Raw genomic sequence first — 27,499 nt, forward strand, 5'->3', positions numbered from 1 at the left:
TAGCATAACCAAGTTAGTCTGGTAGGAATGGAACCAGAATGCAGCTCTTCTGTCCCCCAGGTCGTCCCTAGTTCTAAATTTCACTTTGCTGACCCAGCTGCAGAGCTCTTCCCAGGAGAAGGAACACAAGCCTGGCAGTTTGCAGGCTGCCCTAGGGAAGCCCATCAACATGGCCACCCTTGCTATGCCACGTGTCCAGCCCTGGCCCCTGGCCTACGTCTGGAAGCTTCTGCTGCCCACAGGCTGGACAGAGGCGGGTTTCACCTCAGAAGTGTCTTCTTGGCTCCAGATCTACCCACTGAGGGGTAGGCAGTGGGCCCTGACAAGCTGCACCAGGTGAGAACTGCCTGGCTTGTCCAGGGACAAGGAGTGTCCGTACTGCCAGCTGGGGAGAGGGAAAAGGGACCAAGGCTAGAAGTCATGAGAAAACGGTCTTTCTTTCTTTCTTTTTTTTTTTTAATTAAAAACAAAACAAACAAAGAGAAAACAAGGGTTGTGTATTTTCTGGGATAGGAATGAGTGTTTTAATGTCAGAGGTGTCTGTCCAGCTGTAGGGTTCATATGAAGGGGTAATTGGAAGAGACTGTGGGAGGTTCAGCCAGCTGCCCGGTGGGTCTTTGCCAGAAGTGACAGCGGAGTGGGCAGTTTGTGACAGCCTCCTCTAGGAGGCACAATGGCCATTTGCATCTCCCAGCCCTAAGGGGGACCACAGTCCCTCGCAGTCCTGCACAAGCTCATTCAGCATCCCCACCACTATCACAAGGAAGCATGTCTCAAGGGGGCCAGTGGGAGCCTGTAAATGGAGACCCCCGGGCCAAGAGGGAGATCTGGAGCCAGGAAGATACCAGCCGGAGTGGCCTTTGGCCTGGTTGGTGGCTGGTGTTCCAGCCTCGTGAATGCCCAGAGCGGACTGACGAGCAAATGCGTTCTTCCTTAGCAATGTCTGGATGGGGCTTTCCAGGCAGAGGTTGGAAATGATGCTACCGTTGATTCAGTTTTTCTTCTCCTCATGGTCTTGGTGCTGCCCAGGCTCTCCCTGCTGCTCTTCCAGGACTCAGATGTGGGCAGGGTGTATGGCGGTCGGCAGTGGAGGGTGTGTGTGTAGAGGGGGGTGGCTATGTGTGGTGTGTGTGGGGCAGGATGTGTACGTGTGTGTGTGTGTGTGTGTGTGTGTGTGGTGTCTGGGGTGGGATATGTGGAGAGGGTGTGTGTGTAGGGGGGTGTGGGCCGGGTTGTATATGAAGGGAGTGTGGACGTGGTATATACGGAGAAGGTGTGTGTGGGATGAGCTATGGGGGGTGGGGTGTGTGGAAGGGGATGTGTGTGGTGGGGGGTGGGGGTGAGCACATTCATGGAGTGAGCAGTCAGGAACATGTGCAAGCGTGGGCACATCCCATGTAGATGGGCCCAGAAACCCCAAACCCCACCTGTGCCTCCAAGCAGACACCCAGGATGCTAGCTCCTTCCCACTTTTGCTCCATGGGGACTTGCCAGGGGCTCTTCCCTCCTGACGGCTGCCGTCTCCTGCAGAGCTCTCCTTCAGGGTGTGGATGTGCGGAGGGAGCTTGGAAATCGTGCCCTGCAGCCGGGTGGGCCACGTCTTCAGGAAACGACACCCCTACAACTTCCCTGAGGGCAATGCCCTCACCTACATCAGGTAGGTGACAATGCAAAGAACACCAGGCTAGAAGCCAGGACACTTCAGTCCGAAACCCCACCAGCCCTGTCAGTCATTCCTACAGCTTTGGGCAGCTGCCCCTCCCCTTTTTTGGGCCTCAGTTTCCCCATTTGTTCCTTCCAATTCTGAGATTCCAGGTACCCTGAGGGGTGGAAGGATGAAACTGAGAGTGTTGCCACCAGGCCTCCCTTGTCTTAACCCTCTTTGTCCATGAGCTTCTTGGAGAACTGGCCCAACCCCTGACTGGGGGCCGCCCTCCACTCACCGGGCCCAGGTTCCGGTCATGGGTGTCTTGTCCTGAGCCTGACCTGGTCAGCGTCTACCCATCCACGTCCCCAGCCACAGGGTGCACTTGGCCCTAGAGTCCAGCCGTCCCCCACACTCCTGGTGGGGACGGAAGGAGAAGAGGGTCCCAAGCACCCCCCGGGAGGAAGTTCTTTCGCTTGTCAGGCTGCGCTTCCTTCTTTGCCGCAGTGGCTCCCCAGTCTAGCTAACCGCTGCTTTATTATTTTGGTTTGCTTCCCCCAACCCCATTTTTTGTTTCTATAATTATAAAAGTAATCCACGTTCATTACAAAATGTAAGCTGTACCAGAATATACGACACACACGTATCTCTGTCTATCATACAGAGAGGAAAAAGCAAAATTTCCTTTTACCCGATCTGACTCCTATCCCACTTGTCTCTCCAAAAGTAACTTCTGTGACTAGGTTTCTGATCTATCATTTCTGGCCTTTTAACTCGTTACTTTTCATATATGCAGTTCACGTAGAGAGAAGCACATACACCATTAACTTTGTGTTTTTCTATAAACGGGGTCACGCTATGTGTCCTGTCGGCGGCCTGCTTTTCTGCCACTCCACCCTAAATGACAGGCATCCTTCTGTGTCCATACCTGCTAACCGGGGCGTGCCCCCCATCCTGTAGCAGCATCATCTAAAAACCGTTATTCTCCTATGGATGGGCATTCAGGTGGTCACCCATGTTTTATCAAACAAATATTTGGTACATGTTCCTTGCGCCCACAGGCAGCCATTTCGGCAGAACAGAGTCCTCCAGGGGACTGTAAAGGGTATGCGGACATGCACCGATGGCGGTTCACAGACCCGACTCATCTCTCCCACCCCAGTCACTATTACTTTGCATCACCCTGCACGGCACAGAGCGGATTGCGGTCCTCACTCGGTCACCTCCCTGGTGACTTTGTTTTGTTCCTTCCTCCCCTTTTAGGAACACCAAGCGCACCGCAGAGGTGTGGATGGACGAGTACAAGCAGTATTACTACGAGGCCCGGCCCTCGGCCATCGGGAAGGCCTTTGGCAGGTGGGCCCCTCCACCAGCCCCGTTTGCCTCCCTCCACCCACATTAGCACAACCAGAACAAAACAAAATGGTGTGGACGCCAGGGAAGCGCTCACAGTCTCCTTGGTAACTGAGCCCCTCCCCGCTGGGCTCTTGGGAGTGGGGGGCTCTGGTAGGAGAGGCAATGTGAGGCAGGACCGGGCCCTTGAGGACCACGCAGCCACATGGGGAGAAACAACAGCCAGAGGAGGCTCGCTGCGGAAGTAGAGCTCCCGTTCGCCAGCTGCCCGCAGGAGAAAGGACATCTGTGGGAGTAGTCAGGGCCTGGCCGTCTGCAGAAAACACTTGGGGTCTGGCCGCCGTTCAAAACACGTCTGTGATCTTGTTAGCCTGTCTTCCTGTCCTGGGCTCGTATGACGACAGTCTAGTTAAGCATTTTCAAAATGTAGATTGGTTATGAAATCAATTTCATGGGTCGTGACCGACATTAAAAAAAAATCGTAGAGAACATGATAGATTGGACCAGAGCAGAATAGAAAAGAACAGTTGATTGCAGTTAAGGCTAAGTATTGTTTGGTGAAATGTCTTTCAGTTAGGTGTGTGTGCGTGTGTGTGTGTGTGTGTGTGTAGCTATATATGCATATGGGAATACTCAATCACGATGTTGGATACGTTTATTTCTAAAGGTTGTGATCAGAACATTAGTGATCATCTCCAAATCTTCTGCACTCTGTTTATTCTTAGCTATATCCCTTAAAAAAATTACATCACTATTTCTTTCCATGGTGAACTAACCTTTACTGAAGATCTACCCTGTGCTAGGCTCCTATCCTGTCTTAATTCATTTGATTCTCTGAAAACCTTCTGGGAGAGGTGGTTGTGTTTACCGGTGGAGAAACTGAGGCTCAGAGAGGCGGTGAGAGTCATCCGTCAGTGGCCATTCCCATCGGGGTAGCTGAGGACACTGGGGAGAGGAAACTGTGGCATCCAGGGGCACCTCAGAGCGATCTCATTTGCCAAAATTCCTGAAAGACCTTTCAAGCGTACTTTTCTCCTTGGGCCCTTTCTGCTGAAATTGGAATGCAGGAAGGGAAAACTTGGAATTCCTTAAGGCTTTGTTTAAGGGCCAGCTAGGGGTGTGCTGAGGTCTCGAGGTGTGAGAAGCCTGAGTCAAGCAGGGCCCCTGGGGGGCTGCTCTGATCCTTGAAAGTGTGCAGGAATTTGGGGAAAGAAATGAGAAATAGCAAGGAGACCTGGGGGTCCTTGAAGGGCAGAGAAGGATCTGCGACAGGTGACCACGCTGGAGGGCAGGCTGGGACAGCTCCTGGCCCTGCCCTGCCTGGGGTAGCCAGAAGGAGGGGGCCAGCCTCCTGGGGCTTCCTCCCTGCACCCACGTGCCAGAGCCTGAGCCTTCCCTTCTCTTTCAGCGTAGCCACACGGATTGAGCAGAGGAAGAAGATGAACTGCAAGTCGTTCCGCTGGTACTTGGATAATGTCTACCCAGAGCTCACGTGAGTGCGGCCCTCAGCTTGCGCATCTGGCCTGGCTGGGGGGCCAGCAGTTTGGGGGACCCCCAGCCTGAGATCTTCCCATCTTGGGCAGTCCGGTTCTATCTAGCTGTCAGTGTTTCATCTTCATGTGAAGGCTCTAGGGGGGAAGGGGAAGGAGTTACAAGTAAGACGGGGCAGGAAGCAATTTTTAATAGACTGGGTCACAGAGCCGGAAATGGGCCTTATCCCCACAGGGAAGCAACCCTGCATTACGTAGCAAAAGCTGCAGAAATAAAGACTCATCCCTTTTGACTCTGTTCTCTCCCTTCTGGGAGTTTATCCTCAGGAAGTAAAGCAACCGAAGCAAAAAACTATTGACAAGAGCTATTCAGCGCAGGCTTCTCGGCTGCTGTGAAAAATCTAGAGATAACTCATGATAAGGGGTGGGTTTAGTGAGTCCCAGTGCGTGGATCGGAGCAAACAGTAGGCGTCCATTAAGATCGAATCAGAGAGACTGCAAAGCCCCGGGGAAATGTTTGCTCTGACAAACTGGAAGTGGACACAGATGCAGGGCGCTGGACCCGTGGCTGCTTCTGAGCGTGTGTGCAAGCTCCCCGGCTAGGGGTGAAATGTAAAGCTGCTGTACGGCCATGAGGCTTCCTTTTTTCTCATTTCAAAAGCCTTCTCAACCACCTGGCTCATGGCCTCATCTCCTTCAGGTCTCGACTCAAGTGTCCTCTTCTGAGCGGGGTTGGGCGGGTGGGGTGGGCTCCCTGAACAGTCTGTGTTTGCAGAGCACCCCCTTCCCCAGCATCTCCTGTTCAGTCCATGCTCACCACCCTCCAGCACCTATGTGGCCAACTCATGTCCTTATTGCCCCCCCACCACGTGACAGTAAGCTCCCTGAGGGTAGGGTGTGATCTGCTTTGTTTGCTGTTGGCCTCCAGCCCCTACGACAGGGCCTGTCACAAAACGGGCACTCAATATGTACCTTTAACCGAACAAATTGCATAGTCAATAAGCCTCAATAGTAATAACTCGGGAATTAGCGTTCTCCTTTCTAGAGCTATCACCTTAGGGAATGGGTAATTCCATCAATGTCAGTCCCAGCAGCTTTCCAGAACACTCCACCCCTCAGAGCCGGCAGGTCCTCGAAAAAGGTGACTCCCTGTTCTTTAAAGGCAGCTTTGTTTTTTGGAAAAGAGCCATAGTTAGGTTGTCACCAAGTCCAGCGAAGAAGGTGATTCCCCCCCACCCCAAGGTGATCCTGGCTCCCTGATAGAGCATGACGAGGACTGAAACAAGTCAAGAATAAACTGACACTGGGAGCGAGTGTCAAGGATTTCAAAACAGTTCAAGCAAGAGCAGCATCTTTTGTTTATTTATTTTTAAGATTTTATTTGGGAGAGAGAGAGAGTGAGTGTGTGTGTGTGCACAAGTGGGGTGAGGGTCAGAGGGAGCCAGATGCAGGACTGGATCCTGGGACTCCAGGATCACAACCCGAGCCGAAGGCAGACGCTTAATGACTGAGCCACCCAGGCGCCCGAGAGCAGCATCTTTGAGAAGAGTTGGCGGCCTAGATGAGCCAGCCCCCAGATGAAGGCTGTGAAAGGAAAGAACATTATACTTTTTTATAAAAGTATAATAAATGGACCACTTTCTCCAGTGGCCACTTTTAAGGGAAGTAGTTTCATTCAGACGTGTCATTTCTGAGGCCAAAAAAAACACAATCGTTTCTTTATATCCTGTCAGAGTTCAGACAACACTGGGATGGAGCCCCGGGCTCTAGGCCTTGGGCAGGAGCTGGGAGGCCCATGGGAGACATGGGGAGGACCGGGAACATGCCTTTTCTCTCCACACCCAATCCCCATGGACAGTTTCCCATGTCATCCCCTGAGGACTGAGAGGAAAAAGTGTTTTATAACTACCAGAAACCTGGACCCACCACCAGACAGGACAGTGGATGAAACCAGCTACGTGAAGTGAGGAGTATGAGTCTTCTTCTGTTTTTCTGTCACCGTGGGGAGGTGTTATAAAGCGATCTTGTGTCAGTAATGAAGCCATGTGCCTCATTCCTGTCCAGGTTACCATCCCCGGTCCACGCTCCAAGTTCTGCCCGGGGTGAGGGGCCAGCAGCGGCTCAGGTCGTTGGTGAGGAGGGACTTCTGTATGCCAAGTGGTACAAGCTTTCCTCCAAACAGGGCAGCCTAATGGTTGGCCCCACTTGCAGTCAATCAGTGGGGAAAATGAGGTGGCGAAGGGAGAGGCCTCTGCTTTCCTAGGCCTCAGTCCTGGCCCAGCTCTGCCCCCTGCAGACCGGAGTCCTGCTGGCCTCAACAACTGCAGTGTAGTCCTTTTGTTAGGACGGTCGGGAACAGTAGGGCAAGCTGTGCACACCACACGTGCCAGGGCGCTAAGCACACTGTAGATATTGTACATTTATTCTAACACTCCCTGGCAGATGGCAATAAAAGTCTTCTAACAAGACTGGTAGATTATGATAGTTTTCTAATAGATGGAAGTAAAAAGTCTCGAGGAAGGGACACTTTTGCTCTTTCTACAAAGGCATTCTAAGGGCTGATGGCTGCCCTGCTGGGAGGAGGCCCACAAAGAGGGAAGCAGATGCAGACGTAGTCGGGCTCCGCCAGGAAGCCGAGGGAGGGTGGTAGAGACGACCATGCCAGCAGCTCCAGGGCTGGGACCACAGGGACACCTCACGAGCCACTGCGGGTTTGGAGATTATTGCCCAAGCCCCGCATATCCTCCCCCCTTCCCCCGCAAGTATCAGTGGCCAAGCCTTCCTGCCAGTGGCTGTTGCCACATGTAGACAGTGCCCACCTCAGCTCTGGAAGCCGACCACCCTGCACATCTCCCTGAGGACAGGGCCAGGGAGAGGAAGCACGCAGAAGGATCTGGAACAGCCTGGGCTGTATTCCTGAGCGGGTCCGAGGGGCCTCAGCAGGCATCTCTTCTCCGCAGGGAGGGGTAATAGAACAGGTTGCCCCTGGATGAAGCAGAGTTGGGGGAGTCTTTGCATCCTAACACCCTCGCCCTCGGGAGAGGTTACGAATTCAAATCCTACAATGATCGGTTGGGTGATGCAAACCAATCAGGTGGGCAGCAGGGAGAGGCCTAGGGAGTTGTGGCGACCGTGGCCAACTGGCATGCAAAAGCCCGTCCCCCAGGGGGCAGCACGACCTTGTGTTAGTGCCTTGAGTGCCTCGTGGAACTCCAAGGTTCCGTGTGGCCTCATCTTCCTTTTTCTCAAGAGAAGCTGGATTTAGATTTCTTTGTGTAACCTTCAGATTTTTAATATTGCCAATTAGCTAAAAAGCCACAACAACCACGCTATGTAGGACAGACAAAATGTGTTTGAGGCCAGAGCTTCCCCACAGCCCCTGAATCAGAGGCCTCCCCTTGACACCCTCTGGCATGCGCCCACCCGGATCCCAGGACCGAGAGACAGGAGGGGGCAAAGAGCTTGAGGAATGCCAGGCTCCAGCTGGCCTGGGGTTGTGTGGAAATTTGGACTCGGAGGGTCTGGGTTGGAGAGTGATTCAGAGGCTGGTCTGGGTACCCAGGACCTCAGGGTCCTGACTCCTAGCCCTTATCTTATCTTTCTCTTCTGCTCCCTGCCCCTAACAGTGCTAGCTACTGGGAATAGAGCTGCCCTGGGGCCCATCTGCCTGGAGTCCAGGGGGATTATGCCAGAGCTCTCCTCTCCAGTGCCACGACTTAGAAAGCCTGCAAGCAAGAGTCAGGGTGAGGGGTGGAGAAGGACTGGGTCCCTAGGAGCAGTCTGGGGTCTTGACTATGGACTGTCCAGCCTCTAGGTGGGTCTAAGTCTCTGCTCAGGGTCAAGGTAGGAAAGAAGATTCTGATCCAAAGGAAAGGAGGATGAGGTGCCTGGCTCAAGTCAGTAGAGCGTGTGACTCTTGATCTCGGGGTTGTGAGTTCAAGCCCATGTTGGTGTAGAGATTACTTAAAAAATAAAATATATATATATATATATATATATTTTTTTTTTTTTTTTTTTTCAACGGAAAGGAAGATAGACAAGGAGCAGGGAGGATATAGGTGAAAGAGGACGGAGGTGAAAGAAGTGGAAGACGCAGTGTTAATGGTTGGCAGGAGGGGAAGGCATCCAGAGGAGAAGGACAGGGATAAAGGGGGGCAGTGAAGAGTTGCTGAGAGTGGAGGGGGCTGGGCCGGGGTGGGGGTGGTGGGGGGCAGAGCACTACTGATAGGAGCCTTTCTCGCTGGGGAGGAGCTTGGCGGACTTGGGAACAGAGAGGGGCCTTGTGAACCAACTGACATTGCATCTAATCTGCCACTGGGGGGGCTGAGGTCATTGCTAGACGGGGACAGGATGGGGAGGGTATTTATAAAGGCTGCTTGGTGGGAGATGGCACCTGATGGGGGGCGCTGGAGGGTCTCTAGGCATTTCTGACCCCTCCCAGAAAGGAGGGTGGTCCTTTCATTCAAAGCTTCAAACACCTTTGTATTAGGGGGTTATAGGGGGCATTTTATTATGGGTCATACTCATTATTATCTTTTTTATATTACTACTTTTATTAAACTTCCCTCTACTGACAAATTGGGAGCAAAATAAGTATTTATCTCTTTAAATGCCATATTCCCAGGAGGGATTGACCCTGATGCTCTGTGAGGCAGTAAAAAACCAATAAAGATGACTTTTTAAGCTGAGAAAAAACATGAAAACCTATCTGGGACCATATTTAGCTTGGGAGCCAGCAGTTTCCAACCTATGGTCTAGAATTATGTAAATTCTCAAGAGGGGCCTTGGCAGAAGGATACGAGAGAAAGTGAAGGTGTCTTCCTGAGGCTCTGTGAGAGTGAGTTGTGGTTTGGGGTTTCTGGGGCATTCCAACCAGCCCTGAGGAAGGAGGAGCTGGTATGGTTGAGATCAAAGAATGCCAGAAGTGTTATGATGCCCCCTCCCCAGACCACTTAGGTTCTCTTTGGATAGAGGTAACAAGAGGAGGGTTAAGATTAGGTGCATGGCCACACTCTAAGCCCCATCACTCGCTGGGGCCATAACCCAAGAGTGTGTGTGACCTTCCAAACCCAGGAATACAAGCCTGCATCAGTTGGGCCCAGCAGCCTCCTTGGGTTTATTAACCACAGTGTAAGACAACGTGTCATGTAGGGTGTGTGTGTGTGTGTGTGTGTGTGTGAGAGAGAGAGAGAGAGATGTGTGTTTAAGCATATTTTCCTGTGCATTTTAAAATAATATTTAAAATATTTTGAAACACCTGTTTTATTTAACAGTATGTTCTAAACATCTTTCTGTGATATCAGATACTCATTTGGAGTCATTGTCAATGACTACGGGGCTTTCCATCCTAGAGATGAATCAGTATTTAATTAGCCTGTCCCCTATCGTTGGATATCTATGTTTTCAGTATAACCAATCACCCTGCCAATAGCCCCAAAATTATTGCCTCAGGATAACAAAGTTCCAGAAGTAGGATTAGGATTGTTAGGTCAAAAGTATGTCCATTATTTTTTGTGTGTTTTTTGTTATTGAACTACAACTGACCTACCATGTTGTATTCATTTCTGGTGCGAACATGGTGAGTCAGCAATCTCTGCATTACGCTGTGCTCCCACGGTAAGCGTAGTTAGTTGCCACCTGTCCCCATGGGACGTCATTAGGGTAAGTTTGACCATCCCCTAGGTTGGACTTTTCATCTCTGTGACTTATTTTATAACCCGGGGTTGGCCCCACGTAACCGTTTTTATCTATGTGTGCCCATTTTTGAGGCTTTGGATACACAATGCCACTTGCCCTCCAGAACCTCTGGGCCAGTTTATGCTCTCCCCCGCAGGGACCGAGAAGGTTCGATCCTATAGCTATTGCCAAACTGGGAACTGAGATCATCCATTGGTGGTGTTACAATAGAATACATATGAGGTATTTTATATAAATAAAAATCAAGAAATAATGCATATTATTATATATGATATTTTCTGCACATAGATATGGTAAACAGACAGTGGGAACTCTCGAATACGTATTTCCTTAATCATTAGTGAGATTGAATGTATTTTCCTATTTGTGGGTTTTCAATTTGCCTCTCCGAAGTGACCTCTTCCCTGTCATATTGAGATGTCATATTCAGTCTATATTTAGGCCTCAGTCTCTCGCCCAGGTTTTCTTCTTTCTGGTCTGGGGAGCCCTGGGTTTCTGGTCTGAGCTCTTTCCCCAGGGTTCTCTCAGGCTTGGCCTCCAGGGCTGCCCCTGGGACTCCCGCAACGGCTCAGATCCCGTGGGGCGAGGCTCAGTCTTCCCAGAGGCATCCCTGTTCCTTCTCCCATCCCCTGCCCTCCTGCCCCTGCCAGCTAGGGCTGCTCCCCAGGACCCCTTCCCACGAGACTGAGACCAAGAGCATCGTTCCCCGGGGAGCTGACCAAGCACTGCCCTTACTCAACCCTCTGGCCGGGGGCAGAAGAAAGCCTGATTGCTCCGTCTTCTCTCAGAGTCCCTGTGAAGGAAGTACTCCCTGGCATCATTAAGCAAGGAGTTAATTGCTTAGAGTCCCAGGGCCAGGACTCAGCTGGAAACTTCCTGCTTGGAATGGGGATCTGCAGAGGGTCTGCCAAGAACCCCCCAGCACCCCAGGTAAGCTGCTGAGGGCCTTGAGGTTAAAACCGGAAGAGGGGAAGGGAGCCTGGGTCATTGTCCAGGAGTTGGGGTGGCAGGAGAGGGGGCTTCCCTTGGCTCATTCTCATTTTATTTCTGCTTACACCCTCCACAAGTCCACTTTCCCGGGGACCACGCATACTGTCCCCCCACACTGCTCCTTGTGTCTGCTTCTGCCACATTTCCCTTTTCCCACCTGTTGCACAGTTGCCCTCTGGGTACCACCCACGTTCTCCTTGGAGGGAGAAATGCTACCCAGAGGGCACCTGGTTCTCTCCAGGGATGTGGCTATGGTCAGCATGAAGCGTGGCCAGACATCCAAGACTCCTGTGTGTACGTGTGTGTGCGACACAGGAGGGTCGTGGAATCCCCCAGCTGCCCTGGTCCTGTGTCCTGTCTCTCCCTGTCCCTCCTACCGCCCATAGCAGCCCTTGGTACATTCCGGATTGCCCTCCAGCCAGCTCCAGCCAATCCTTTTATTATGGAAACTTTCAAACATACAGAAAAGTTGAAAGAACAGTACAGTGAATACCCATATACTCACTCATATTATTTAGAGAAAATTGTCCCAACATAGTATTTGTCTTATCGTTTACCCACACTGCTTTCCTCACCGCATCCTTGGACTTGGCCCTTCTGGTCCCCATCTTCTAGGCATGGCTGTTCAGCGACCATCTCATCCAGCAGCAGGGGAAGTGCCTGACTGCCTCCTCCACCTCCGTCACCCCAGGCTCCCTGGTCCTGCTGCAGGGGTGCAACCCGAGAGAGGGCAGGCAGGTGAGTCTCCTTACCCTCTGGGGTGCGCAGGCTGGGTGGCAGCTCCTGGCAGGGGCGCCCTGGGCTGAAACAGATGGACTCAAGCCCTTCCAGAGGGAGGGGCAGTCCAAGTCAGCGGCAAGGTCCAGTCCGTTGTACTGATGAGGAAACACTTCTTCGAGTAAATATTGTTAAGTGTCCATCCCGCCAGCCTGTGAGCTCCACAAGGGCAGGGGCTGTCTGGCTTGGGTCCCTAGCCCCTGACAACCACCGCAGCCCAACTCAAGCTGGCTTTGACTAAGAGCTGGAGATAGGAGTTTTACACAGATGGTCTTACCTTACCCTCATGCCACCCCGGGGGTTTGGGCCCTTCTACTGTCCCCGTCTTACTGGTGAGTCAACTGAGGCTTGCTGAATTTGAGAAACAGGTGTCAGATGAAACCCAGCTGGGAAGGGATGGAGCTGAGATTCAAGGTCAGTGTGACCACTCAGCCCACGGTCTTAACCCAGGACATAGTAGATGCTCAGTAAGTATTTCGCTTGTGGCTGCCAGGAAAGTGAGACCAGGATACCCCGATTTCTAAGCTGGCACGACAGCCTCACATAAGCACTGCCTTTCCCATTTGTCAAACCCTCAGTCTCCCTGTCTCCATGAATCCTGGGAGATAGGCCAGGCCCACCGGTCTGGGGGGAAACTGGTATTCTGAGAGAGGCCATCACTTGCTCAGGATATGCAGCGGCCAGTGGCAGAGTCAGCCCCCTTCCTGGCTGGGGGGTGGGGCGGGGGGACCCCTCTGCCCAAGGAATGGGACACAAAGGCCAGAGGTTTGCTCCAGCCCTTCCACTGCCCACACCACCCGGAGCCCTCTCCGTGCTTGACCCTGGCCAGCCGGCGGGATAGTGCAGGGCTGAGGAGAGCGCCTGGCCGCAGGGTTTCCTCTCACCCTTTTCCTGTTTGCCTGGGTCAGCTCTTTCTTTAGGGATGACTGGCAACTTGCTATGCCATTCTGGAAAAGCAGCCAGATCCCTTTCCTCCAGCCTTTGAGTGTGTGTGTCTGTGTGTGTGTGGGAGAGAGAGAGAGAGAGAGAGAGAGATATCTGCTGGCTGGGCCTGTTGGACCCTTCTGACATGTTTCTGACTGGCAGATGACGTTTGTCCTGCTCCCTCGGGCTGCCTGCCCTCCGCCTCTGCTCTGCAGTGAGGAATATCCTCAGGTTCTTCTTCACTGGGGCCAGCAAACCTCTCCAAGGGTCAGGCTTTGAGCCCAGTCGCACCCCTCCTTGCCGAGGACAAGCGAGGAAGTAGCTCCTGGGATGGCCCCCACTTCCATAATTCTCTGGAGCTCCATCTACTCTGCGCCTGCAAGGCCTGCCAGGCCCCCAGCTGCATCTGGGCCCCCGGGCTCTCTCCTCCCAGAGTATAGGATGGGCGGGTCTCCCATTGCTGGGCCTTCCAAAGCTAGGCCTCCCTTCCTGGTCCACCTCCAGCTTCCAGGGCTGCTGGGCGTCATGGATCCGAGCGGCTCTGTGTCCTGGAGCCAATGGGATGGAGCCGGCAGGCCCAGCCCCGCCCCCTCTCTGAGCCTCGTCTCCTCCCTGCCTCTGCCCTGTTCTCTGCAGGAACAGAGGCTGAGGAGATAGAAGAGGGCCATGAGGGGCACTGTTTCTCTGACCAGGCCCAAGCCTGAGTGGCCGGGAGAGTGCTCAGTGGCACGGGTAGGAAGTGAGAATCCCGTGGTTCGGGGGGTACCTCCGGGGATCGGGTGATCCCTTCACTCCTCCACGCATTCCCACTTCATAAATAACACTGCGCTGGGTCCCTGCCCGTGCTTGGGAACGGACGGCTCTTGTTGGCCATGGGCAGAAAGGAGGACAGGGTCCAGTGAAGCCCAGCAGGGTGGGGAGCATGGCCAGCCCCTCCCGGGAGGTCCGGGACTAGAAGAGCACAAAGCATTAGGATGCTGTGAGTTCCAGAGGGACCAAGGCCCTGTCCTACTCACTGCCCAACTTTTAGGCCAGGGACCCCTCTCCCCTAGGGCTGCATGGGTGCCCCACAGGCCCACATTCCCAAGGGGAGTCCACACCCCCCACCTTCCCTCCCAAGTCAGATGGCTTCTCTGCCCACCCCAACCCCTGCAGCCCTAGGCCTGGCCCCACCCCCTCAGAGCGGGGAGTTGGGGGGGGGGTGGAGGGAGGGTCTCCGCCCATGGCTGAGCACTCCCCACTTCCTATGCTGAACAGGCGGGATACAGGGAGAAGAGAGATGGACAGACAGATTTCTCTCACTATTTATATTTCCCTGAGCCTTGAAGCCTGGGCCAGCCTCTCATCCCCTTCCCTGAGTCTTCCAAAGGACGCTCCGTCTTCCACCCAAGCACCCCCAGATGTTCCACAGGAACCCCTCTTTCCCCTTCATCAGGTCTGGAGAAGGGGAGGCCCGGGAGAATACGGTAATGAGCACCCCAGGCCTCCCACCGTCCCGCAGATCCTACTCCTCATCACTGCAGACAGGGTGGCCGGGAACCCCGTACGGCTCTTGGCCACCTGCCGCACGGTTACAGGCCAGGCGGGAAGCTCCGAGCTGTGGGGAGAGGAAGTCTTTTGGGAAGAAGCCATAGACTCATGACTCCCGTGCCTGCAGGGAGGAGTGGGGTGTGCTGCAGGGGTGGGGCGAGCTGTCCTGGGCAGGGCCTGGGGAAACGGAGAGCAAGAGCCCCACCTCTTGGAGGGAGCAGCAGCTTGTCACAGAGCTGCCCTAGGCCTCACTCACACCCTGGGCCCATGTCTAAAAGGAAGCTAGAAACGCAGATTTTCATGGGAAGAAGCCCAATTTCAAACAGACACTGTGCAGGCCCAACGAAATACAGATTCATTCGGCCCACGTACCTCCGATGCAGACTTCTGCTGAACTACGGAAGCAAGCGTACATCAGAAGGGAAGGGGTTTAAGGCTGCGTGGGGGGTCGGGGAGCCCTTGTGTCAGGGACACAGTGCGGGATGTTGTCCTGGGGATAGGCCCCTTACATCCATGCAAAATGAAGTTCTGGACATTATTGTTAATCGTTGTGTTTTTCTCCCTGGTTCTTCCCCCCAGAGATGGAGGAGAAAAGCCTCTTTCATCCAGCACTCGGTCAGCGGCCTCTGCCTGGAGGCCAAGCCCGCCCAGCTGGTGACCAGCAAGTGCCAGGCCGACGCCCCGGCCCAGCAGTGGCAGCTGCTGCCGCACACATGACGGTAGCCCCGGGCCTCCTGGACCTTTTGCATGAGACTTCGGGACCGGAAGCGGGTTAGGGTGGGGGAGTGTAAAGCCGTTCCCATCTCCTCACATTTCTGCCGGACTCATCAGCAAACACCCCTGCCACAACACAACGTCTCTCCAAAGCTTGTTTGGGGCGGGCGCGGGGAAGCAGGCCCGGATCCGCTGGCTGCCAGCCTGGCCTTGCCCCAGAAGAGAAGGTCAGGATGCTGGACTGCTGCTGGACAGAGACTGGGCAGACCCCCCTCACCCCCCCGCCCTTTGTCCCCTTCCCTTCACCCTCCTCGGGTCCTGGACAGTGTTTGGGGGGCCATCCCCCATTGGCTGGGGAGAGCAAGGAGAGAAGCCTGCACGGGACCCCTCCTGGGTTACAGGGCCTACCGGTGGGCTCGGCACGAGAGGAGACTGTGGACAACATGGATGGGGAGGCTGAGGGCTGGACGAGGAGGGGGCAGCCTGAAGGCAGGTGGAGAAGAGGAAGCAGGTGAGAAGCTCGGTGGCCTGTCCCAGGCAGGTGCTGGGTTGAGTATGGGAGGGATGGGATCTGGAGCAAAGGATGGATAATTTGCAGAAGGACATGGATGGAAAAGCAGCAAAGCACCAAAAGAGTCAGTCTCTTCCCAACAACCTATAGTTCCTCCCAGGCTGTGTCCGTCCCTGGGCATTGCACCCTGCATTCTGGTCTCTACGTTCCTGCCAGAGGCTGCAAGAGCCTTCATGAGCAGCCTTGGGACCCAGTTTATGAAACAGATCCCACTTCTGTTTGGCCGTGTGTCAGGCCAAGACCTCTTTCTTGGGCCTTAAGACCAGCTGGGGCCATGTCCCCTCTGCCTGGGCCCATGGTAATGACCCAGTAAGTGCAGGCAGCCACCGCACACCACAGGAACAGCCCCATCCTTGTTCAGGCCTTTTGACTCCTGCCTTCTCAAAAGCCTTTACCTCTGTAAATACAGCACTGGGATGTTGAAGTGGCTGGTAAGAACAGGACCTCCCTTCTGGAGCTAAACATTCCCGAAGACATTAGGGAGTAAGTCGTGGAGGCTAAGCCTCATCCACACCCCTCCCGACTGCAGGATGAAGGCCTGAGAAAGGGTGGGTTCCCACAGTGAGGGGGGAGGCTGGCAGGTGGTTCCTGTTTGTGTGCAGAGCCCCTACTTTCTTCTCACCGCCACTGGGCCCACAGCCTCATCTTGGAAACATCCCTGTTATTCCCCATTTCCTCTTCCCCAACCCTGCTGGCTCAGGCAGTGTGAGCTTTGGCAAAAGACCAGGAGTATGCGGACCCCTGGGTGTCTCCCTCCCAAAGCAAATCAACCTGGGGCTTCTAGGGAGTTCATGGATTCCAGAGGGGCTGGGGCTCTCCTGAAATTGTGCCCCAAATCATGCGTGTGTGTGCATATGTGCATTTCCTGGGGAGAGGGTCCACGGGTCGTCCCAGCTTCTTGCAGAGGTCCGTGATCCCCAAAGGGACTGAGCCTCTGCTCTGGACTGAAGCGACACCACCGCGCCACCCCCCCCCACCCCACCCCGGCTGGGCTGCCCTTCTCCCTCCCTGGCGTTCCTAGACTGCTAGTTCCTGCTGCCCCACGTGGCCCTCAGGCCAGAAGCCCCACCATGGGGGCCTCAATGGCTTCCTCTTGCCCCCCCCACCCGGCTCTCACCAGGCCCCCTCAAACTTCTGGGCCCCAGCACAGGGCCACCATCTCCCATCCTCTGTCACTGTGTTTCCTCCACCCCCATCTCTGTTGTGCGTGTCCCCCCCCGACAGGCAGCAGGACCCTTGGGGACAGGGAGGGAGGCTGCTGCTGGGAGAAGCCCCTGAGAGCCCCCTCCTTTCCGGCGGTCAGAGTGCACCTGTCAGCCATCCTTTGTGGGACTCAGCTCTGTTCTGTTCTTGCTTTTCCTCTTCTTGACCAAAGCATGTGCCACTCGCTGTCCCTGAGGGCCTCGTCTTTATAAAACACACACCTGGAATAAAACCACTTCTCACACGTGCACGCGCACCAGTGCCTTCCTCTCTTACTCCGAAGACACCCTCCCCCGCCTCATGGGCAAGTTGGGGCCTTGATGGTGCGAAACTCAACTGAAGGGGCTCGGGTCTCACCCCCTCCCATACCCGACAGCCTGCTCCTCTGCACCTCAGGGCGTCCTGGATGCAGCTCAGGGGAGGGGACCAGCAGGTGTCCCTGCTGCTGCGGCAGCCTGGGACCAGAGCCCCGCTCTGGCCTCATCACGGGACTCTACTTGGGGCTTTGAAGCGGAAACCACAGGGCTTTTCCTGAATGCCTGCTTTTTGCCAACCCTCTCTCCTCCCCTGGGTGACAGCCCTGACCTCACAGAACTGCCCTCCCCCGCCTCTACCACGCAAGAAGGCAGTGGGGAAATGCAGGTAGGAATCTTCCTGGGTAGAATCAGCAAAACAATTCCAGAAAGAGTCCTATCAGCCCAGCCTTGTTGATTGGGTAGCAGATGCTCTGCCTAATGTTTCCGTGGAAACCAGAAAGCCCCCCAGCGCTCCTGTGAGCAGAAGCTGAGCCTTCCCAGGTAAAAATAAACGCTGCTTCGGCGCACATGTGCACTGTGGCTTGCAGGCTCCCTGCCCTTCCCTGCGCGCAGCCCTTTCTGCCCCCCGCCCCCACTTCAGCTCAGGACTGCTATTTCGGGGTTCCCAGAACTTCTGGCCACCATGCTCCGGGCTGGTGACTGTTCCAAGCACACAGTGTGGCTGCAGAGCCCAGCTTGGGCTGACTGGGCATAGGTAACAACTCACTAAAGACTCTGGCTGTAGTCTCTGTCTGTCTGTCCATCCTCTCAAGGAGCACATCCCACTGCCCACCTTCTCAGGCCTCTGTCCTGGCCACGCTGGGCCAGCTCCCCACGTTCCTTCTGTTTTCCTTCCCAGCCTCCAAGGGCTCTGGTGCTGCTTCTCCTGAGTCCTGCTCTCTTGCCTCCTCCAAACCTACTTCTCTGAAGTCCCATTTTTCTCTTCCACCCCAATGGGTGGGGAGGGCAGGAGGGACACGGGCATGAGGCCAGCCTCCCTTTTATCCAGCAGGGATGGGTGCCTCTGTCCTTGGGCCTCTGTGACTTGCCTTCAGTTTTCCCCAGAGGCTCACCCCGCACCCCTCAGGAGAGGGCTTCCATCTGTAGTTGGGAGAGATAACACGGGCAACACCTGTCTTCCAAGGGGTCCGGCACCCCAGGCCTGTGGAGAATCTTCCATCACCGAGCAGGGTGTGGTCCCCTCCCACCAAGAGAACAGGAGAGGAAACCCGGAAAGGAGAAGCTACAGTTCGCGACACCCTCAGCTTCATTCCCGACAGTGCTCCCACCGTCCTTGGTGTGTCCCTGCCATGGTCGGGTCTGTTTCCTCCAGCGGGAGGCAGCTTCTCAGCTGAGAGGGTCTTCACTGCTGGGCAAAGAGCTCAGGTGAGGCAGGTGGGGGACCTCTCCTGGACCCACAGCCGGGCTGTGTGTGCTGCCAGGACGGTGAGGGCTCCAGAGCCATCTGAGGACAGCCCTCTGCCGTGGGACTCGGCCCCATGAAGTATGAGGAAGTGTGTAGATGGAGTGTGGACCCCAAGGCCCTCATCAGCCGGTCTGTCCCCACTCTGCCCTGTGGCCATGTGGTCTTAAGTCCCTCGTGTCATCTCTCAGCCTTGGGTTCCTCACCTGGAGGAAGGGGTTACTCCTAGCCCTGGAGGTGTTTTGTGGGGGAATGATTAATTCCACGAGGGCAAAGCATCTCTCTAAAAGCCTAGTAAACATGGATTCGTGCCGCTATTAGTAAACATTTTTGGAGTGCCTTCTTTTTAAAAAAGATTTTATATATTTATTTGACAGAGAGAGATCACAAGTAGTCCGAGAGGCAGGCAGAGAGAGAGGGAGAAGCAGGCCCCCTGCTGAGCAGAGAGCCTGATGCGGGGCTCGATCCCAGGACCCTGAGATCATGACCTGAGCCCAAGGCAGAGGCTTAACCCACTGAGCCACCCAGGCGCCCAGAGTGCCTTCTATGTCTACGTACTTTACCAGGGGTGGTGACACAAACATAAACAAACCAGAAATTATCTCTGCCCTTAAGAACATTCTAGCCAGGGACATGGACAAAGAAACAGGCTCCTGGGATACCACATGATAAAAGCCACAGGGAAGGCAGGAACTATGGGGGCAACAAGAAGAGGCCTCTTGCTGGGGGCTGGGGACCAGGCGTCCTGCTGCTCCTTGAACAGCTGCACATGACCTTCTGGGCAATGCCTGCTTGGGCTGGGCGGAGGGCTGGCTGGATGTGGCGTGGTGGAAGCTAGTCATGCTAGCCGGGCTGGTGTCTCAGCAGGTATTGTGGAATTGCCTGGGCTAGACCAGCCTATAATCATAGAAGGATTCTAGAAGGAAGCTGGCAGCGGTTTACACCCAAACAGATAAACCCTTTGCTTCTTGAGCTAATGACCATTCCTCTAGGGCTTAGTCTTCTTTGGTGAGGCCAGAGGAAGGGATGGGGAAATAGGTGGCCTGGAGAACTGGGAGGTTCTTACCTGGAGAGAATGAATACGAATAACCAGGTGATGTTCCAGAAAGACTTGTTTTCTCCTTCCTCCTTGGTTCAGCTTATCTCTGGTTCACTCAAGCCATTTGAAAACCGAGCCTGTCTCTCAACAATTTGTCTTTCAAGTAAATGTCTCTCAAGATTTAGCCCCTAGATAATCTGTGGCAATCACAAGAGGTGCTTGTAGGCATGTTTGTCTCTGGCCTCCCCACCCTCCACCTGCTGACTCCGAATTTCCTTGTGTGCCCTGCAGCCTCAGTGATACAGATGCCCTTGGGCTCTGCAACTCTCTGAAGCAGGAGGGAGACTTGGAGGCTCAGGGAGGAGGAGCCACGCAGGGGATAGTCAAGACGAGCCCTGGCTCTGGGGCGCCTGGGTGGCCCAGTGGGTTAAAGCCTCTGCCTTCGGCTCAGGCTGTGATCTTAGGGTCCTGGTATTGAGTCCCGCATCAGGCTCTCTGCTCAGCAGGGAACTTGCTTTCCTTCCTCTCTCTCTGCCTGCTTCTCTGCCTACTTGTGATCTCTGTCTGATAATCTTTGAAAAAAAAAGATGAGTCCCAGCTCTGGATTGACTACTCCAGTACTCGACCTCACTGCGAGCAGGAGAAGCCAAGCCAAGAGGAAAGCCACCGCCATGCTCCTTACCAGCAGAAGGCTGTAGTAGCCAGATATCTGAGCCAGAACGGGCCCCTGCGGAGAGCAGGGACGGAGGGATGCCCCCAGCTAGGACACCTCATCTGAACAAGAAACCAGGGCTGGCAGGAGAGTGTGGGGCTCTGGATCCACGACAGGACCAGAAGGGAAACATCTCCAGATGTGGTGGCTTGGGCCTCCCTGGGGCCTCTCCCCACCAGCCCCCCGCTGAAGTCCCCAGCTGAGTTAGAGGCGGCTTGCTGAAGTGTGGGTAGCCTTTAGGCCCCACAGCAATCTCAGACACCACCACTCACATTGGCAAGGGCGGCCCTCGCCCAGGGATGACCGCTCCCCAGAGCCTCGTTCTCTGCGGCGGTAGGAGAGCAGGGAAGGGGAAGGTTAGATCGGGTCACAGTGAGAAGTGGGGGCAGCAGGTAGAGCAGCAGAGTGGCCCCAAGGGGCTTTCTCCTGGGTATACAGTGCAACCTTAGCCCCGTGCTCACATCCTGCAGTCATCAGGTGGAGACTGATGGCCTCTTGCGTTACAGGGGATGGCCAGCAGGTGAGCACGTTCTGGCCAGAGGTCTGAAGTCCTCAGGGATGCCTCTTGTGGATTGTGCAGTCTCTTACCCCTGTGGTGTCTTCACCATGAACGTCACTGAGCCCACGATGATGTGCTGAGTACCTACCCCAGAGGATATACGATGGGCTCAGAGAGTCTTGCAAACCCCCAACAGTCAACGCTGTCCACTACTAGACACCAGACAGCCAGTCCAACCTCAGCTCCCGCCCTGTGTCCTTCATCCCGTGATCCAGCCACACTCACCTGTGACATTTCTGGAAGCTGCCTTCTGCCTTCTCTTGCCTGTGATTGCTGCTCCTTCCACTTTCCATCTTGTCATCTCCATGGGTCGATGCTACCCATTTTTCCAGACACATGGCTGCTTCCACAAGGAAACATTCCCAGGTCTCCCCCTTGTCTCAGGGCATCCCTCCAATGTGTTTCTTCAACATCTTGAATGTTCCGTCCAGCCGCAGTGCTCACCTTCCTCCATATGCTGTGATGAGGACTTGGCCTCTCAGGTCCTTATTTGTCTTCTCTTTGCGGTCGCGCTGTAGCTCTTGGATAACAGGACCTGTGTCTGTTCCCCGCAGCCGCAGCTCTGAGCCTGGCTCTCAGAATCACAGTAAATGCTGGCTAGCCAAATGAATGAACTCACGGATTCACCCTGGGCTGTGTTTTTGTTTTGTTTTGTTCTGTGTTGTTTTAGTGACAAGGCATTTTTACATTTAGGAATTAGGACAATGCATACAGAAAGTCCCCAGTCCACATTCGTTCATTTTCCCCCTCCAGATGAGCTTGAGATCTTCACGGCTCTACCTTCCTAGTTAGCTGTCTCCAAGCCCTCAACAGCGAGGCGCTGGTGATGCCGTGTGCTGTCACGGATGGAGCATTTCCTGGGTACCCCAAATTTGATACTGCTACAGGTGTTGGTCCCCGACGCCCCCTGTGAGGGAGGTCCTGGTGCGCCTACTTCCTGGATGAGGGAGCGGGGGTTTGGTCAGGAGAAGAAACTTACCCAAGGACAATAGCGAGGTTTGAACTTGGTCTCAGAGAAGTGAGCGTTGTGTGGGCCCACAGACCAGCAGCATCAGCAGCATCCGGGAACCTACTAGCCATGCAAACTCCTGGGCCCCACTCAGACCTACTAAATTAGAAACCCGCCCCCAGAGGCTTCTCAGGTTCACTGGAGTCTGACTCACTGGCTTGGTGACTAGGATGGGTCCTGGTCCCCTGACTGGAGGGCATGGGGCACCACCTGGCACAGAGTCCTGGGCTGTGATGAATCTCTCTGGGGTTGGGGGGTCAGAGACGAGGGCCAAGGCTCACTGCTGAGCCCCACGCCCCATGCCAACCTTGCTTTGTGTGATTTATGAGTTTCTGTCCCAACAGCAGCCACAGACGGCTGACATGTTTGTAGAAGAGCTCTCCCACCCCAGAAGGCTCATTAATCAGGGCCTCAGTAGTGGCGCGCCCCACAGCCTGCAGGACGGGCAGACATTCTACCATGAATGATGTGACTCGGTCCTTTCTACAGACCACCTGAGCGGTGACGTTCACGGCCAGTCCTATCACGTACTCACCAGTGGCTGAGCCTCCCACACGTTCACTTCCTTCCTCCTCACAGCAGCTCTGCTGGCTGAGGATTCTCATTACTCCTCCATTTACAAGCTAGGAAATTGAAGCCCAGAGAAGCCAGCACACCTGCCCACGATTCCCCGGGCCGGAAGGGGTAGAGCCGGGATTTGAGATCACAAAGTCCGCCCCAGGATCCCTGCCCTGCACCGTGCTTTCCTGCCTTTCACGTCTGAGCTCACAGCCTCGTACCAGCACCAACATGAGTGTATTGTTCTGTCCCCGCCTTGCACTGCGGAAAAGGAGGCCCCTCGCAAAGCTCTCAGTCTCAGCCCAGAGCCCAAGGTGTGGGTCCCGCCGCCCCACCGCCTTTCACAGCTGATCGTGGAAGCCGGAGGAAAGGCGTGGCCGGGGCTGGCTCATCACCTACAGGTGCAGGAGAGGCTGGGCCGCCCATGAGCCCCAGGTCACAGGCAGGGAATCAGGAACACCAGATGCCGTTGACCGGAGAACACGACAGACGGTCCCTTTCACAGCGACAGAAGCAATGGCTGCTGGCTCTGCCTGGCACTGGGTGTCTTCTCCGGAGCTCAGGGAGGTGAGACCCTCCCAGAACCTGGCCCACGGGCTCAGGGCTGCTTTGCCCCACCGTCTGCTTTCTCTCTGCGCGCCGGCGGGGCTCTTGTTTTTCGAACGCATTCTTTCTCCTTGGACACTAGCCTTGTGCTTGCGTAGGTCGCTTCTCCTTCTGCAGATCCGCCACTTTGGCTCTATCCCCCTATGGCAGGGAGCGGAGGGTGCCTCGTGAAGCCTGGGGGCTCACCCACACTCTGTACCAGGAGCCTGGGTCTCTGTGTACTCATCTGGCAGGTGGCCCGATTTTAAATTTACTCTACGCAAACATGTCCATTCCAGTTACTTTTGGCTGATTGACTGGGTGCCGGCAGGGGTGGAAGGGAGCGTTGTAGCCTTGCAGCAGTAGGAGAACATTCACTCCAGCTCTGGCCCAGCCATCCATGAGCTGGGTGACCTCCGCCAAGCCACCCAGACTTCCTGAACCACAGCATCCTCAGCTGAAAAATGGGGCTGACGTGGGGGAAGATGAGATGAGAATATGTGTGGGCTCAGGCCTTGGAAACTGGAAAGTGTGGGCCACAGTCTGGGAGCCACGAGGGAGCGTTTCTCTGACCCTGGGGCAGGCTGTGGATTTTCCAGATGCTGAGGACTTGCGCCAGCCATCAGAGCTTAGTCATGGGGGCCTGCGGGGGTGGGAAGCTAACTAGGAAAGAAGCGGACTTCAGACTAGTGGGGTGAGAAGCCAGGATGGGAGTCGGAGAGGAGGTTGAGGCGGGAAGAGTGGCTCTGTCTGGGGTCGTCAGAGCAGAGCTGCCCCTCTCTCACCCGCATCCCCCACCCAACATGGAGTAGGGCTCATGGGGCCTGCCCCATGGTGCAGAGGACCTGGGGACCCGGGCTGACTGTCCTCACTGGGGACCTCTGTCTGTGGAGGACACACAGGATGAGGCCTGGCCACTCTCAGAAGGCCTCAAGGAGGATGACCAAGCCACACTCTTGAGAAGGCCCCACAGATGCTTATCAACGACATGGAGAACACCATGGTTGGGAGCCCCCTTCCCAGCCCAGGGTTCAACCCACAAGCAGGACAGAAAGAGCCTGGGCTATGGAGTCAAACCTAGAGCTGAAGCCTGGCTGTTTCTGCTAGTAGCTGGGGCGCACGTGGCAAGTTATCTTTCCTTTCTCAACCTCAGTCCTCTCACTGGGGAAACAGGGAGACTACCACCCACTTCTTAGGGGTGTTGTGAAATTTGACGAGCTGACTGTTGTGGAGAGGTTGGAATAAAGAAAGAAAGGGGGGCACGGTGGCCAGAGGAGTGTCCACCCCCTTTGAGGGGATATTAGTCTTTTCACAGCTGGACCACCAGAACCTCACACACAGAATACGGTCAGTACGTGTTTGTGAATGAATGAATGAAGCTCTGTGTGAGGCAAATGCGTCTCCCTGGGAAGGCCTTGACTCCAGGGTTAGCCCTAGCCCTTGTCCGGGGTCCCCAGGACTCCGAAGGGAGCATGCCTTCAAGATAGATCCACGGTAGCCTAGTTAACTTGTTTTAAAATTTTATTTATTGATTTGACCGAGAGAGAGCACGAGTAGGCAGAGAGGCAGGCAGAGAGAGAGGGGGAAGCAGGCTGCCTGCTGAGCAGAGAGCCCTGATGTGGGGCTTAATTCCAGGACCCTGAGATCATGACCTGAGCCGAAGGCAGAGGCTTAACCCACTGAGCCACCCAGGTGCCCCTAGCCTAGTTAACTTTTTGGACTGACAAGTCCTGGCAGGCGAGGAACTGAGAGCTGGGCAAATGGGTGTCCTTTACGGGCAAGCATGCCTGAGTCTATCCCTTAGATTCTCCACCCCCATCCCTACCGCCTGGGTCAGGGGTCTTCCTAGAGGTTCTTTGAGCGTCTGCACTGCCGCCTTTGACTGTGAGTCACGGTCGTGTTGGAGGGGCTCCTGTTCTCCTATACTCCCACTAGCCTGCAAACTGCGTAAAGAAAAAGACGTGTCCACAGCGCCTGGTACAGGCCGAGCACCTGCCAGCTGCTCTGTAACTGTGTGTTGAGTGAATAGAGGAGTCTAATAAAACTTGCTATTCCTTGAGGGCCCAGACGCTCAGGTCTTGGAACACGAGGTCTGGGACGCATAGCGGTTTGCTCTCAGCTTTCTCTTCTAATCTGGCTGTTGATTCGGGTTTTTAAAGAATCGGGTGAGGTCTGACCAGTGAAAATTCCTTTTCATCAGGCACAGGAGACCCAGCATTTGCAAGTTAATGCGAGATCGGTGCCTGATTAAACAATGCATGTGAGGACAAGGGGAAACAGCAGAGATGATGTGGCAAATTCAGATGGGGATGCCCAGACCTGGGGAGAAAAGTGCCTTACATACTAATGAATGTGTCAAAGGCTAAGGCAATGAAAACTGCAGCTTTGGGATTATCAAAGGTTTTAGTATAACCTGACAGCAGAGAGAAAGGACGAAGGCTTCTCTGCGTACCAAGCTGTGGTCTTCCTGAAGCTTTTTGGGCCAGGGCCAGGTCTCAGCTCAGAATATAGAGTCTTTAGTTTATTTGCATACAAATTGCTAACATCAACAAAGTCTTTGCTCAAGCAATTTTTAAGTACAATGTTATTGCTTCCCTGAAGGCTATAACTCCTTGGTTTTTCTCCTCAACATTCTTCTCACTTAGCAGCCACTCACTTTGAGCCAGATCTTTCCAGCCCTGGAGTGTCCGGGGGAGTGGAAGGAGCCAAAGGAAGGGAGCACACAGAAGGGAGGAGCTGGTTGAGAGCAGCCAAACCTGCTTTTCAGGCTGCCCACAACCGGACCTAAGGGTTTTAAGTCTTATTTTGTTTAATTCTCAAGCCAGCTTGGGGGGTGCACACTGCACACTATTACCATCTCCATCTGTAACAAGAACACCAAAGTCAGGAAATGTTCAAGAGTCGTTCAAGGTCACACAGCCGGGAAATGGCAGGGCCTGGATTCCAGGGATGTCTGACTCTTAGAATTACGTTCTTAGACTAAAGATCCCCATAAATCACTTGCCTTTTGTAACCCTTTAAATATATAAGACAGTCCAGGTATGATTTTTTGATAGCGTGCAGGGGCTACTGGCTTGTCCCTGAACTGTATTCAACTCTGAGTGTGCTGGGGAACTTTCTAGAGTTATCACCGGGGTAGGGCTGGCTACGTAATTTGTGGGGTTCAGTGTTAAGTGAAAATGTGAGTCATCTCATTCACAAATTATGAAGAATTTCAAAAATGATGACAGCTGCATAGGTCCCTCGAAGCCCCGGGCCCCGTACAACTTTTTTTTTTTTTTAAAGATTTTATTTATTTATTTGACAGACAGATCACAAGTGAGCAGAGAAGCAGGCAGAGAGGAAGAGGGGAAAGCAGGCTCCCTGCTGAGCAGAGAGCCCGACACGGGGCTCGATCCCAGAACTCTGAGATCATGACCTGAGCTGAAGGCAGAGGCTCAACCCACTAAGCCACCCAAGCGCGCCGCCCCCCCCCCCCCCCCAACCCCGTACAACTTTTAAGTGCAGAGGTTGTATGCCTGTGAGGCTGGCCCCGAGTCAGGGTTCTGGGTGGAACCTGGCATTAGGTCTGGCACATGATAAACATTAAACACGTTGGCTAACTGAATGAACCAATTCAGTAAGTAGTCTACTGTTAGGAACCGCGCGGCGTTCTAGGCACAGCAGATACAGCAGTAAGCAGTATATGTCTCATCCCACAGCCCGTGGAGCATATGTTCAAGAGACAGAAAAACAAGTGAACCAAAAGATGCACAAGATCATTCCAAGATACTAATAGGTACAATACGGAAAATGAACAGGGCCAGTGTGATTGTGTTGCTAGGAAGGTAAGGGTTAACTTTTGATGGGGCAGGAGTTGACATTTGACACAAGACCTGAGCTACCGGAGCCAGCAGGAGGATTCTCTGGGGAAGAGTGTTCAGGCAGAGGGAACAGGGAGTTCAGGGCTTTGCAGTGCGTGCCCTTGGCCCTAATCAATGGGTGAGTGGGTGGAGTGGCTGCATCCCCATCGGAGTCCCTGTGTGGTAAGCTAGGGTCCTGAGCCGTGCCCCTCCATCTGTGACAGTCCCTGCCTACCTGTCCCTCCTCATGTGCTCCTCACCCTCTCAGGGTCTGTGGCAGTCTCCTTGGAATTCTGCAGAAGCACCAACCTCTCTACTGCTTAGAGCCTTTGCACGGCACATCCTCTGCCTACGACACCTGACACCCCACCCCTGTGCCTGCCCCCCTCTGTGTGGATCTTTCTCATCTTTTGGATCTCAGGTTAGTGCCAAACCTTAGAGGGGCCTCTGCCCATCCAAGCTCAAGGAACTCAAAATACCATTCTCTCTTGGGAAACCCTAATGATTTCCTTCACAATGGTAGCCACATTAGGGTCTAGTCTGGCCTGTAAGCACCATGAGGGTATCACGGACCAGGGTCAT

At 54.4% G+C, this 27,499-nt stretch overlaps 1 protein-coding gene across 2 annotated transcripts in view; it reads left to right on the forward strand.

Moving 5' to 3' along the window:
- The window catches only part of GALNT16 (polypeptide N-acetylgalactosaminyltransferase 16), a 92,964-nt gene extending 75,814 nt beyond the window's left edge, over positions 1-17,150 (forward strand). For both annotated transcript variants that reach the window (XM_046009896.1, XM_046009897.1), the window contains exons 11-16: positions 1,531-1,657; positions 2,909-3,001; positions 4,407-4,490; positions 10,974-11,115; positions 11,791-11,913; positions 14,986-17,150. In XM_046009896.1, coding sequence (XP_045865852.1) covers positions 1,531-1,657; positions 2,909-3,001; positions 4,407-4,490; positions 10,974-11,115; positions 11,791-11,913; positions 14,986-15,123 — 707 coding nt within the window. In that variant the 3' untranslated portion in view covers positions 15,124-17,150. The remainder of the gene's footprint in view (positions 1-1,530; positions 1,658-2,908; positions 3,002-4,406; positions 4,491-10,973; positions 11,116-11,790; positions 11,914-14,985) is intronic.
- The last annotated feature ends 10,349 nt before the right edge of the window (positions 17,151-27,499 follow it).

This window comes from Meles meles, chromosome 6 (genome assembly GCF_922984935.1).
Source record: "Meles meles chromosome 6, mMelMel3.1 paternal haplotype, whole genome shotgun sequence".
NCBI classification, from domain to species: Eukaryota; Metazoa; Chordata; class Mammalia; order Carnivora; family Mustelidae; genus Meles; species Meles meles.